Consider the following 14,939-nt stretch of genomic DNA (forward strand, 5'->3'; position numbering starts at 1 on the left):
ATTTCTTCGGTCCCCCATGCGTTCGCATGGGGCACCGATGTTTTGTGCAGATGCAGGGTGCGAGCGGGCACGGGAACTACATGTTCGGCGTCCCGCTCGCACCTAGCAGTGCGGGCAGGGGGGGCACAGCCTATGAGAACACCCAGCATTTCATGGGCTTTCCCATGAAAATGCTGGCCGTTCCTAGGTCACACCCGGAAATGGGGCGGGCATGCTTACCGCACAGGACACTTGCAGATCAGAGACACCATAGAGGTGTCTGATCTGCATGCGCTGGAGAAATCATTTGATGGTTGCGGGTGCAAGGTGGGGGGGGGGTCCGGCACTGCAGGCGGCGTTTGGTCCACATGCAAAAGTGTAAAATTCGCAGTATTGCGTGTAGCCCAGAATAAGTTCCCAAATCCATATTTTATGCTACACGGTGTGCTGTAACTAACCTATCAATGAGTTGTTATTGGTAGGCATTGAGTGTACGGTTATTGGTAGGCATTGAGTGTACGGTATTCTATCACCTACCTTTTTATTGGTATAATCTACAATATTTTTTCTATTCTCTTTTTCTATGGTACCTTCCACCGTGTTCATTGTATTCTACTCTCAGTCCTGCAGGCCCAAAAGGTCACCGTCAAGGAGGAGCTGACTGGTCTGATTGGTCAGGAGGTCACTTTGCCATGCACGATCACCAACCAAGATGCCAGCATGCGTGTAAGCCAAATAATGTGGGTGAAAGATGGCGTAAATGTAGTGGCTTACAGTCCTCAACTTGGCACCCACCAAAGCGATGCAGCCCGCTTTCAGTTGCTGGAACCCTCAGAAAATAATGCAACACTCCGGATTCTTAATGTCCGCGCCACCGATGAAGGCGTATATGTGTGTGAGGTAACAACCTTTCCATTTGGCAACCGCAAGGCCGCTACCACACTGACTGTCAAAGGTGAGAAGTCGCAAAAGTAGTGCACGTGACTAGCTGATTAAATACTATTTATTACAGGTTGAGTATCCCTTATGTGACATGCTTGGCACCACAAACAGTTTGGATAAGGGATTCAGGATACTTACCTAGTCCCCTGGTGGTGCCCAGATGGTCCCCCAATGTCCACGGTGGCCTTCAGGATCCTCTTCAGCAGTATCTCCGGTCCCAGGGCTGCATTGCGCGAGTGTGCCGATGAAGTGGTTGGCGTGTCCGCTCATTCGCACAATGCACCCCTGGGACCAGGAGATACCACAGAAGAGGATCCCAGAGGCTGGCGTGGACATCGGGGGACGAGGTAAATATGAAAAAAGGGTCTGTGGGGGGGAAAAAAAATCAAAAACAAAATATTCTGAAAAACCACGGTTTCGGGAATATTTTGGTTTTTGGAATACACAGATAAGGGAGACCCAACCTGAACAAATTATTTATATATACGAACCAATTTTTTTTCCAGGCTTTGTTTGAAAAAATGACAAGAGCGGATTGGTTGCTATGCTATCTCTTTTTCTAAGGCTTTGTCCATAACCAATGTTGCTTCTAAATGTAACCTTAAAATACATTTATATGCTATCCAACCAGAAAAAAAAAGATTCCTTGTACACAAAATAATATAGATCCATATATCCTTATCTCCTTACAGCGGTGCCACAAAACTCTGCAGAGGCCAGTTCTGGAGTGGTGGCTGGTGACCAGGAACAGGTTGTAGCTACTTGCAAGTCGGCCAATGCAAGGCCTCCATCTCGGATCACATGGCAGACTAGTCTTGCAGGCAATGTGAGCAATACTGTAACCAATAACAGCGATGGAACATCCACTGTAGTCAGCCAGTACTTGACTACGCCATCATGGACAGCTGATGGAATGCCGATTGTATGTGTTATCAACTATGAGTCCTCTGAGATGCCTGTTCCTTTGAAATTGTCTGTGCAGTGTAAGTACCGCCATGCTCCAGTAGTTCTTTTCTTTAGTCAAACCTCCCTTTTTAGCATTAACTACAGATATGCTTAAGCAGAGGTTCCAACTGCCCAAAATCTAATGCCTGACTCCTTGCAGACCCCCCTATGGCAATTGTTGAAGGATTTGATGACAACTGGCACTTAAATCGCAAAGGGGTTTACCTGACTTGTGTCGGCAGAGGAAACCCGCCCATTACATCGTATAAGTGGAAAACGTAAGTAGAAATGGGGATGGGGTACGTATATTCTGGGAAATCTTGATACCTGTAATAGAAATCTGGGGTACTTATATGTTAGTTGGATGCCCTCTAAGCTATTTGCTTCGTTTTCCGCGTCCCCTCGCGGGGCTCGCCGCGCTTCGGGCTCGCTGTGTTCGCCACACTATATAAAATCAACTCATTGCCGACATGGATAGTGCGGGTATGAGCGTACTAACTATAGTGGGCACCCAACTAACATACTGTTAGTACCAAATCTGGTTATACAATAGCCTATTTTGCAGACAGATTTTTCTCTTGCTTTGGGGCATACCTGTATGGGTGTGGAGGCACAGAGTGGAGTTATGGGTAAATTGACTAGTGGTCTGTATGGTTTGTGATTTCCAAGACATTGGATACAGATTTACTATACCGTGGTTTGGAGAATGGAAACCTAAACCACATGTGGCACTTTGTATACTTTCCCATACTATTTAGGGATTTTCAGTTTCACGCCTTCTATAATGTAGCAGTGTGTAATGGTAAATAGAATCTCTCACTTCTAAAAACTCATACTTCTAAGTGGGGAGGGAAATTATTGTGTAAATAAGACCGTTTTTTTTTTACCCACTGGTTGTTTCATGTATTGCTTCCCCATTTATGTTTGTAGTTTGCATGTGTTTTGTTTTATTTTTAGAATTATTTTTATTTATATATATATATATATATATATATTCAATAAAAATAACTACAGTTTAGAAAATAAATAAATTTGTGAAAAAATAGAATGATCACCCTGTACCACCCCCCCCCCCCCCCCCACCCTTTTTTTTTTTTTAAGGCTCTTTTAGATATCACAGATTTTGCCATTGTTTCTTAAAAGTGAAAGAATTGAAGTAAAACCCCGCCCAAATCTAACTCTTCCTCTCCCTCCTATGATCCTAACACTCTTTATAGTAAAGGCCCAACTACTGATATTATAAATAATATGGCCAACATATACCTAGTGTTGGCCCCATTCATAAAAATGTAAAGAATGCCACATAAATGTGTGTTATTTTTATATATATATATATATATATATATGATACAGAAGTACCAACACACTCGCCATTCCTAGGAATGGGGTGCAAACAGCACCCACATCCCAGGGTGGGGTGCGGTGGCCTGTGACCACACACTCTAGTAAATACAAACACAGGGGGCCCAGCACTCACTACAACAAACTAACTCACCTTAACATTCAAATAATCAATAAATAAATAATGGGGTTTTAGTTCATGAATTGATCAATGCATTTAAGCTTGCAGCCCATCGCCAAGGGACCCCATTTCACTGCAAGTCCTACACTAACAACTGCTTTTCTTGGGAACCTGGCACCTGCTTACACATCATAGCTAAAATGAACATGTGTTTTTTTTTTCTGTTTTGAATGTTAAGGTGAGTTAGTTTGTTGTAGTGAGTGCTGGGCCCCCTGTGTGTGTATATGTGTGTGTATATATATATGTGTATATATATATATATATATATATATATATATATATATATATATATATATATATATATATATATATATATATATATATATATATATAATTATCCTGAACTTCTTCATCCTGTTTTATAGTCCTATTTAATCCAATGGGAAATTACTAAAAAAATAAACAAAGCTAGAGCGGATGTAGATAAGGGATCACCTCTGATTGGCTCTCAGCTGAAATAACTATGCTTCGCGCTAGGTGCTGATTGTTGGGTTGTTTTATTTTAAGTATTTCCCATTGAATTAACTCATTCGAAGACAGGATGCGGATGGAAGCTATGACCTTTCCATGTATTCAGGAACTTATAGTACCACAAATGGAAGCAGTGGTGTGTGTGTGTGTGTGTGTATGTATTGGCAGGAGATGCGGCACTCGAATATAGAAGAAATAAATACGCTGCACAAGCGAAAGTTTTTATCAACGTTTCAATCGTTTAAGATTTTCGTCAGGATCTTAAACGATTGAAACGTTGATAAAACTTTCGCTTGTACAGCGTATTTATTTCTTCTATGCCTGTCCTTGTGTTTCCCTCCTATATATCTATAGATTGTAAGCTTGCAGCAGGGCCCTCTAACCCCCAAGTCTGTCTGTTATTACCCAGTTTGTTTTATCACTGTCTACTATTGTAAAGCGCAACGGAATCTGCTGCGCTATATAAGAAACTGTACATAAATATATTTGAGTGCCGCATCTCCTGCTATTCTATATTTGCCCAACATCGTGCTGGCACCGGAGTATTTATACACCAAAGAGCGGAGTGCCGGTTCCCCCTGCTAAGATATATAGCTGTGGAAATGATAAAACAAACTTCTGGAAAATGTTACTATGTGTTGCTGTAGTATGTCACTAATGGAAATGGTGCTGCTAAATGTGACCTTTGAAAATGGATCGAATGCTGCCCATACACTGGGGCGATATTGCATACAATCCACAAATTTTCACCGCATCTGTATGATAAACCTGAAGGATTGTATGCACGTCTCATGCGTCACCCGACGCGATGAGAAGGCGCGCCGGTCGAATGTCGCATTGATAGATATATGTTGCACATAATATATATTGAATTGCATGAGCGATCGCATGTGGTTTTCACACAATGCGGGTGTCGGTGTGGGGGGGCTGGCATTTGGTGGGCAGCAGAATTTGAAAAATAAACTTAAATACTGGGTGGCCCCCTGCTCTGATCGTGAGGCCTCTGGTTGGCTGAGAGCTCTTAGGGATGGGAAACCTTTGGCCCTCCTGCTGTTGCGGAACTACACATCCCTGCAAGCCTTGTTACAGTTTTGCTATGTGGTCATGCTACAAGTGCTGCAGGGCATGCTGGGATGTGTAGTTCAACAACAGCTGGAGGGCCGAAGGTTCCCCATCCCTGGTGTAAATCCAAACCTTGCTTGAGCTTTATGTGGTCTTGTTACCCAAGAGATGAAATCCCATTCTCTGCATACTCTCTCTCTCTCTCTCTCTCTCCACAGTGCGGATGGATCTAAGCTCCCCAGCTCTGTTCGGGCACAAAATAATATTCTATATGTGGACGAAGTGGATGAGCGTGTCAATAGGTCATTTGTATGTGAAGTCACCAATGCTCTTGGGAGTAGGGAATTCCGTCAGGATTTACTTGTGAGAGGTAAGAAAATAATGCATTGTATAGTTTTTAGATGTGTGGTTGGACTGCATTGGCTCTGGGACTGACCCATAGTCCCGATAGAATGTCTTGATTCTATCCTGCTTGACACCGATGATATTGCTTCCTTTCCTCCTAAACATCACCGTTACCCATACTTGCCTACGTTTGGGCCCTGTGTGTGTGTGTGTGTGTTCAGATTGGAGGCGGGTTAATGCTAGAACACAAATTACGTAATCATGGCCCTGCTTCCTGCTACCCAAGATCATCATTGGGACCATCAGAACGTGGGGCCATAGTGACACTTTGCAGCAAATCGCTCACTCAAGTCTACGTCCTCTTCCCTAGTTTAAAGTTGTGACTTGCATGACTCTCTGCATGTAGCTCCTCTGTTAGCTGAAATATCTCCCTTGACAGGTTTTAAGGCAAAACTATAATCCAATACAGCTTTCTTTGTCATACCTTTTCAGCGGCATAATCTGCTACGAACGATGCGCCATGGATCGCTTCAGACATGGTCGGGAAAAGGCACACGACCACCACCCTCTTCACTCCTTTTTCTTCACACATCATACATGTGGGCAGGAAAACAAGTGAAGGATTAACGGTAATGTGCCCGAATAGACGTTGTATTTGGCACTACATCGTTAGCCACTTAATTTCCCCCCCCCCCCCCCATATGTGATACAAACTGCATGTAGTGTAATAGGGAAGCAAATCCCAGGGCATTTTTTTCAGTCCTGGGATTCGAGATTGAAAAATGTTTGATCTCTGGATTCCCCGACAGGCTCCCCTTGTTAAGAAAAAGAAAAAAGTCCCGGCTCGGAGGTGGGCGGTGCGGTCGGGAGCTAGACAGGCGGTGCGGCCTGCTCAGTGTGACCTCTGTCAATGTCAAACTGTCCAGAGCTGCACAGCAGGGGACAAGAAAAGTCAGGCCGCATCTGAGCACCCGCTCACACTGTCTGGCATATCCCGTTTAATTGCAAAATCCTGGGATTGAGCAATTTTGGGGTCAAATCCCAGGATCCCAACGGATTGGCCACCCCTATAGTGTGTGTTTTCAAAGTGCAATTACTTATTTTTTTTTGTGTTTTGTTAAGTGTGTATCCATTCCCTGTACCTTGCACAGGCAGCAGTTTTTGAGACTCTATTCTTAATTCATGTTTGATGTCCGTGGTGACGAATAGATAGGTTTCAGACTCCGACCACAAAATCGCTGTCTGTAGGAGACAGGAGTCGTTTAAAGTTCTCGCCTTTTTCTTGAAATAGAGGGATCATAGGTAACTTAAATTGCCAGTCTTGTGGTATAGTCTTTGTAGTGTGCTGACAAACCGGTCGAACAGTAAATCTCCATATTACCTGCAGTTCCCAGCAGAAAAAGGTTTCATTTCATTTCCTAAAAAAAAAAAATTTCATGAAAGAATATTTTAATTTTTCTTGGCAGTGATTTGTTTATTTAACTTTAATCAATGCAAACCATTATGGTGATTTCAATAGTATTGATTTTCAGTTTCATGGTCTGTTCCCCGGTCTTCAATCCATTCTTCATGTTCCCGGCTAACACTTTTTTTTGGAGTAGTTTGTGGCTAACTTTATCTGGTTGACTGAACATAAGGGACTTTAGATTTTTGGAACTAATACCCCTTTCACACCAGAAGCAACTTTTTCGGGTTAAAGATTTTCAACTCAGGAATTTGATGCGAAACCCAGGTTTTTCTTTGGTGTGAAAGGGTCCACACGGGTCTTAAATCCCGGCACTTCGACCCTGCTCTTGACCGGGGTCGGAGTGCTGGGATTTAAGAACCGTGTTGACCCTTTTTCACTGGGTTTTTCATCAAATTCCCGGGTTGAAATGCTTTAACTCTAGAATTTGCTTCTGGTGTGAATTTGGGTCGGGCAAAATGTCCCGCACTCAAAATTGCTGGTGTGAAAGGGGTATTAGCTATAATTGAAAATTAATATCAGTCACAGTAGTGTGGGTAGAAATGTGTCATTACAGCAGATTACGTAACAATACCAGTACTGTAGCCGATTTGCGGTGAAATGGCAATTTTCAAATATTGCAAGCTGCAATTGCAACTATTGTCCGATTCCTACATCGTTGTAAACGGTTATGCTTCAGACCTCAGCATGTGCTACACCCTGGCCATCTGCCCTTATTCTTCTTCTGCTTCACCCACTCCACTTATCTCTGACACTGCAGAAGTATATTACTTATAAATAATATATACTTGCATTTTTGCTGCACGGAGAAAAAAATCGTACAATGAAACACGCGGAACCATAAACTTGAGTAGCATCCCGTATGATCCTTTTGTTATGTGATATGGGGCCTAATTCAGCACAGATTGCTAATTGCAGAATTTGAAGTAAGTGTTTGCATTGCGCACATGTGACCGAAATTAGCGACTAAATCTACATGTGCATAGCCATTGCATTTTGATGGGAAGCTGGTGTTTAGGGGCAGAAACATGGCATTTCTGAGTGTTACAACGTTTTTTGGGTGGGTCTCTGCGATGTATAGCAGCAGTGTATGGTTTTGTCGCCACCCCCCCCCCCCCCCCCCAGATGGCAGTATTGCATGCGGTCCTTTCACATCCAACCCCGTTCCCCACCGCCAGGAGGGGGGCCGAGTAGGAGGTTGGACGGGCAGCAAGTCTCAAGCACACCGGACCGTTGATCAGATCCAAGGTGGATGTCAACAACATCCTATTTGGGCCGATTTTCCCGGCCCGATGGATCGGGTGAAATCGGCCCAAATTGGACTAGACTTAACCCCTTCAGTGGTGTGTGGGTTTTTGGGAGCGCTCCCCACTGGGCAAGTTTATGGGGAGCGCTCTCTTAAAAAAAAACACCACTTGCTCCCTGCGCCGCGTCCCTGTCCCCGGGAGCAGGCTTGTCATAATCCGGGGACTTCATACAAAACCCGGAGGGGAGGGGGGAGGAGGAGGGAGCTGGAGGCATGGCAGAGGGGAGGGAGCCAAGCAGAGGGGAGGCAGCGCTGAAGCTGCCTGAGTTCAGTGATTGAACTCCGCAGCGCTGCCCGGTTGTAAACGGTGGCAATCCCAAGAATTTCCCGGGCTTGCCAGACTGGGCACTAAGGCACAGCCCGGAAAATTATCGGGATTGCCACTGTAGGGGTTAAGGGGTGTTCTGCCGCCGCTATCCCAGATGGGGGAAATAGCGGCAGGGCCCTATTCAATGCTGTCTTTCCTGACAGAATATTATTATTATTTTTTTTTTTAAATGTTGGTTTCTGTTAATTATGTTTTTCGCCCCTGGAACATAAGATCAGTTTAAATTTTATTGTAGGCTTTTAGTAAATATAACCCACTGTACAGTTTTTTTTTTTTTTTTGTCATAAAAATAACATCAGAGGAAAGGTGTGCCAAAGCTGTCATCGGCCTTTGTTTTTCCGTGGCCTCCTTTCTTCTAGGTGAACAGGGCAGGTGATAGATTTAAGGTTTCTCATTTCCTGGCTTACCAGATGAGGTCACACCATGACCCGAGGCGATACAATGCGGGTGAGGCATTACAGCAGAGGGAGGCACATTACAAAGCAATGATTTAAATGTCCTGTTTTTCTGCTTCTCTACTGGAAGGGATTGAGTCACTGACCACGCGTGACCAGAATCAATGCAAATCATTTTGTGAGAATCCAGATGAAAAGGGAGAGTTAGAGGTTTGTGTTTGTGTGTGTGTGTGTGTGTGTGTGTGTGTGTGTTTTTTTAGTACATATAGTATTGGAAAAAGTAGCAACGGCAGTTAATCATGTAATAAACTGTTAGCTTATTTAGACACAACAGGGCTTCAGGCCAAAGTGACCTTTTTCTAAGTGTGTGTGTGTGTGTGTGTGTGTGTGTGTGTGTGTGTGTGTGGTGTACGCGAGAGATCCATCCCCTTGTTGAATGAAGTCTGGTTAAGGAGATTGAGGGCTACCGAACTGCTCCTAGTGTTTGGACCTCAATTTATAGACCGTTTAGTACATTACTTGCATGTCTATTAGGGCGTATACACAGTTCGGTTTTTCTATTTGTTTTTTGCTTCTATAAGAAGAATTTCGATTTGATCGACATCAAATAGAAAAATAGACTGTGCAGGCAAGATTATATAGTACAGATCTGTACGAATCGTGTGGCATTTCAATAAATTCTATAAAGAATGAAACGTTGATGTAATTCTTCAACTGCTGTCATCTTTGTTTCACCACAAGTGGCACACTATTCGTGAGAAAATATATATCATTTATTTACAGTTTCTTTTATAGCGCAGCATATTCCTTTGCGCTTTACAATTGGAAAAGACAGTGATTAAACAAACCAACGTAGAGGTAGGAGGGCCCTGCTCGCAAGCTTACAATCTATAGGGATAATAGGCAATAGGAGGGATATATAAGGATAGAATTCCATAGCATGGCAGTCCCATCAGATTACAAGATAGATACACATCCTATTTATGAATGGAAATACTAAGAGAAATCAGCATATTTTATACAATGATCTTGTACTAATCTTCTGTATGTTTAGAAGTGGCAAAAGGACACCCGCGTTTCCGTATAGGCTAAACCAACTGCGGCACTCATTCCTGAATTACAAATGTAATTGACGTGTGCCAGAGTTGCTATCCTCTATTGAAATTCGTGAAGTACTGCTTTTTTTGCCTTTATACAATATGGTACGGTAATAGGAAAAACCATGAATGTCGCCCAACAGTTGTATGTGAAAAAAATGATTTGGAAAGCACTCTGTCGTTTGTTGTATTTCCACTGTGAATGAGTGCCGGACAGAAGATCTGTCTGTTGCCGCAAGGCTTAGAAGTAGTAGTGAGAACCTTTCTCACTTCAAGCCGGGCACATTCCTGAAGCAAAAATTGCTGATACAGGCGATTTGAGCATCCATCCCAGAGGGTGGCGATACCCTGCCCGGCGGAGACGGGGCGGACGGGTAATGGTACATAGCAAAATGCGGTAAAACCCCATTTTACCGCATTTTCCCTTTAGTACATCCCGCTGTTACTGTGGTGAATGTTTCAAACAAGACTACAATTTTCCTCCCAAAAATAGCATATAATGGAGTTTAGAGTTTGCTTAGGCCTCCCTTGCAGCATCCTTATTGGTCAATGAAGTTTGTATGCATCTGTCTGTGTAGCAACCTGCTTTCATTGAGATCAGCAACTTGTCCATGCATCAGTTTACTGGCGCTAAGAGCAGACCTTTTACAGTATCTACAGATAGACTGTTCTCCTTCTCAAAGACAACAAAACTGCAGTGTCCTATGAAAATAGTAAGGGAAAGATTCAGTCCAGAAATGGCATCTAAGTGTCTTGGGTTCTGGGAATTCAGTAATTTTGGCAGATTGTGGTTTTGTTGAGTTCCCATTCTATTTGTACAGATCTAGGGGACCCCTCATGTTATCCCCCCTCACTTCTGTTACAGATTCTGCACAAGATCGTGGTTGACCTGGGTGACCAGATCATCCTAGTATTATACTTGCAGATCTCTCAACCTAGAATGCCAAGATATGCGTCCACTAAATTGTATTACATTCAAATGTTTGTTTACTCCCTAAAGCAGTGGTGTCAAACTCGCGTCCCAGCATGCACTGCCACAGATTTTATATAATGGATTGCTAAAACTGAGGCAGGGCATGCTGGGATGTGTAGCACTCTAAGCAGGCTGACAATTGTTTTTCCCTTGACACTGAGTCATTGTAATCACATATGGTGACATTTTGTTATAACCTAATGGCGTCAATTCAGATGGTCGTGAATTTTCGCGTGGTGGAATCTTATTTGCATCCTCATAAGAGCTGGCGGTAAGATGGTGGCAAGATAAGGTGCCATCGCTAACCGCTCCATGCTTTGGCGAGGGCACTTTTACATTGCTTACAACTAATTGAATCTACCTCATTGTGCCTGTAACAACATTGCAGATAAAATAGGAGTTGTTTCTTTTACAGACCTGGAGCAGAGCTATTTCATGCAGTATAGATGTGTAGTGTATTTTTTATTATTGCATTACAGATGTGACTGCATCCATCCTCCATACGTAAAGCAGTGCGAGATGCCTGGCGTGAGTGAGACACCAGTTCCTGTGTTAATGTCTGGGATGTATGAGGAGAGTGACGTGTGTAGTTTGACTGGGGTGGTACACCTGTCAAACTGTAATGCCTGTGCCTAAATCGAGCTCAGGGAGGACAGAAAACTCCCATGGAGTAGAAAGGCTCCGCCTTTTAATCTGAGACCTGACCGGTGTATACTGCATATGTAGTTATCAAAGTTTGGCTAAAGATAAAAATATGAGAACTAAAGTACTAACCAATCGGTTCCTGACTTTTTTTTCTTTTTTTGGGGGGGGGGGGGGGGGGGCGCAGATGTATTAAGCCTTAACAAGAGATATATGCAAGGGTGATAAGGAGAGATAAACATCCAGCCAATCGCTTCCTTACTGCCATGTTACAGACTGTGTTTGAAAAAAGTCAGTTAGGATGTGATTGGCTGGATGTTTATCTCTCTTTAGCACCCTTGCATTTATCTCTTGTAAAGGCTTAATACATCTGCCCCAATGCCACGTAATTCGGAAGCTTATTGGTTAGTACTTTATCTCTTTCGACTTTGTTTCTCCCCCCCCAGCTTTGATAAATACCCCTCCTGAGTCTGTATACAGAGCAGAACAGAACTTGTACTGGAAACAACTGTGGTTTCTACATTGTACAGGTTCAGAGACTCAGTTGCACACCGATATACAGCTGTCATATATCAAATTAATCAGCACAGTCTCCTGGTGCATTAAAGTCACAGTGCATTGCGAAAAAGGCACCTTTTCGGCACAAAATACATCTGATGAAGAAGATTCTCACACAAAATGGGGTGCAAGCGGTCTATTTGGTGTGACTGCAGCAAGGATCTATGCGGACACCTCTTTACATTTTTGTTCCTGTGCAGTAGTTGCAGGTGTACAGTAAAGCTGTTTCAACTTCTTTATTTTGACTGTAGATTGTTTGACTGTAGATTGTATTTATATCCCATCAGCCAAACAAATAAGATGAAGCCACAATGAATAAAGGAAACCATATTCTTAAGTGTAGCTCCCACAAGCCTCCTTCCCATGTTGTTCAATGACCTCTTTGATCATTGTGATGAAACCTGCATTAAAGGCAGGTCAGCAATCAACAGGCAGTCATTGTGCTCGGGTGCAGCTCGCCGGCTGATAATGTGAACGCTGGGCTGCTCTGGGAATTTCAGTGTGGGGGGAGGGTACAAGATGGAGATTTCCAGCTACCAGCATCCAGAAACATGTTTCATGCATTTATGCCTATTGAAGCAACTAGGTCAATTATTAACATCACCACTTGATGCAGCTGAGCACCAATAATTTGTTTCCCCATCTCTCACAGGATTGCTGTTGTCCCCCCCCCCCTATTTCTAATGTGTTTGCTGTGCCCGTACTTGTCGAATTGCACTATTAATTATTATTTTATTTTTTTTGGACTGACTTTTACTTTTTTGCTTACTGTATTTTGTGGGTTACATAGAAACATAGACTTTGACGGCAGATAAGAACTACTTGGCCCATTTAGTCTGCCCCTTTTTTAAACCTGTTGCCTCAAACCATATTTGATCCTTATTTTTTTTGTAAGGATATCAATATGCCTATCCCAAGAATGTTTAAATTGTACTACTGTATTTGCCTCTACCACCTCTGATGGGAGGCTATTCCACTTATCCACTACCCTTTCTGTGAAGTAATTCTTCCTCACATTTCCCCTGAATCTTCCTCCCTCTAGTGTCAGTGCATGTCCTCATGTTCTGTTGCTCCTCTACCTGGTTAAAACCCTATGGATTTGCCATATTGTTTTGATAATGTGACTTTAAAATAGTCACTTTTGCAACATTATTTCTATTTCCCTTTTTATTATTTAATGATTTATTTATTAAAAGTTTCTTATATAGCACACACATATTCCGCAGCGCTTTACAGAGAATATATATGAAAATTCACATCAGTCCCTGCCCCAGTGGAGCTTATAATATATTCCCTACCACATATATAAGAACACAGACATTCTAGCGTTAATTTGTTGGGAGCCAATTAGACAACCAGTATATTTTTGGATTGTGTGAGGAAACCGGAGCACCCGGAGGAAACCCACGCAAGTACGGGGAGAATATACAAACTCCACACAGTTAGCAGCCGAATAAACAAACCCCTCCCCATTGAACCCATGACCTCGGCACTGTGAGGCAGTAATGCTAACCACTACACCATCCATACTGCCCCAGTACTGCTTATGCAGCCAAAATGCATAGCAACCGTATAAACAAACCCCTCCCCATACATTTTTTTTTTTTTTTCATTTAAATTTAACCTGCACAGTGAGGATCCTCTGTTTAATGTGATACATCCAGGCAGGCTTATCATTTTATTTATTAAACTCTCCCAGTGTCAGGCAGTTGAGGACTATTATTTCCGCAGTTTTTTTATTTTATTTTTTCATGTGTAAGTAGCATACTGGAAAAGGCAGATAAGCTCTGACATATGCGCGGCGGAATTTGGTATTTCGTATAGTTATGCGAACAGAGACAGAAGAATAAATGCTATTACTTACTGCATCATACCGAACGTTGATTCTAGTGCATGCAGACCACAGTTGTCCTATATTTTTGTATACAGACGGAGCCATAGTTATCTTTGCTCCTGCCATGTGGGAGCGCTCCGCCTCGGCCCACTGTTGATGGAATGAGGCGTGTGTGGCCCCCATTGCTGCGAATAGGTCTACACACACATGCACGTGCGTCCCATTCTCGGTGATCTGCACGCAGAGGCGGGATGCTCTATTGTGCTGGGAGCAAAGATAACCATGGTTCCATCTGTACATGTTACTTATCACGTTTCTGCATGGACTTTGAATCATAAATTCAACTTTATCTTTAGCGTACTTATTGGAATTTCTCAGCTGTGTACTTGTATTTACATTTTTATAATACTTGCGTTCCAGATTTCTGGGGTAAAGTAGGCCCACATGATATAAACATTTCACTTAAAGGGGTAAATTTACAAAGATGGGAGTTCTATTGAAGATAGAGTTCTATAGGATGCTTCCCATAGCAACCAATCATGGGCACCCCCATGGAACGCTGGGTAGTCCCCTGCATCCGCCTCCAGCCCTCCAATCCGCCGACCGCCGAAGGCGTTTGCTCTATGGGTTTGTACATGCGCATATTCGTGAATGCGCAAACCCTTAACATCGGATGGGGTAGCGCATTCGGCCCTTCCAGAGCGGGTTTGAATCTCTGAATTAATAGTAATAATAATTAATAATATTATCCCTTAGTACTTGTGATCAGTAGTGTTTAAGCAGCCTCTATTTTATGATGCATTTAGTCAACTTTATTTAGCTTTGTGTTCATGACTATTTATTGCGGGGAATTAATGTTACAATTTGGCGCATTTTAAATAGGCGAGAAAAGCTCATTTGTTTTGCTGACCTACTTATAGGATGTGTTACATTATGGTATTAAATAAACTGGCTAGTAAGTTCTATATTTCCTTTGAGTATAAATACGGCTCCAATCAAAAGTTGATTCTTGTGTTGTACTTGGTCTTGATGCTCTTCTGAATAACCCCATAGCATTACAATTAGTCAACTCTCA

The 14,939-nt window shown here is 42.8% G+C and overlaps 1 protein-coding gene across 2 annotated transcripts in view; it reads left to right on the forward strand.

Moving 5' to 3' along the window:
• The window catches only part of NECTIN2 (nectin cell adhesion molecule 2), a 74,254-nt gene that overhangs the window by 24,444 nt on the left and 34,871 nt on the right, over window positions 1–14,939 (forward strand). For both annotated transcript variants that reach the window (XM_083162567.1, XM_083162568.1), the window contains exons 2-5: window positions 602–934; window positions 1,614–1,904; window positions 2,027–2,144; window positions 5,140–5,291. In XM_083162567.1, the coding sequence (XP_083018693.1) occupies window positions 602–934; window positions 1,614–1,904; window positions 2,027–2,144; window positions 5,140–5,291 (894 nt within the window). The remainder of the gene's footprint in view (window positions 1–601; window positions 935–1,613; window positions 1,905–2,026; window positions 2,145–5,139; window positions 5,292–14,939) is intronic.

This window comes from Crinia signifera, chromosome 19 (assembly GCF_055691185.1).
Source record: "Crinia signifera chromosome 19, ASM5569118v1, whole genome shotgun sequence".
In the NCBI taxonomy this organism is placed as follows: domain Eukaryota; kingdom Metazoa; phylum Chordata; class Amphibia; order Anura; family Myobatrachidae; genus Crinia; species Crinia signifera.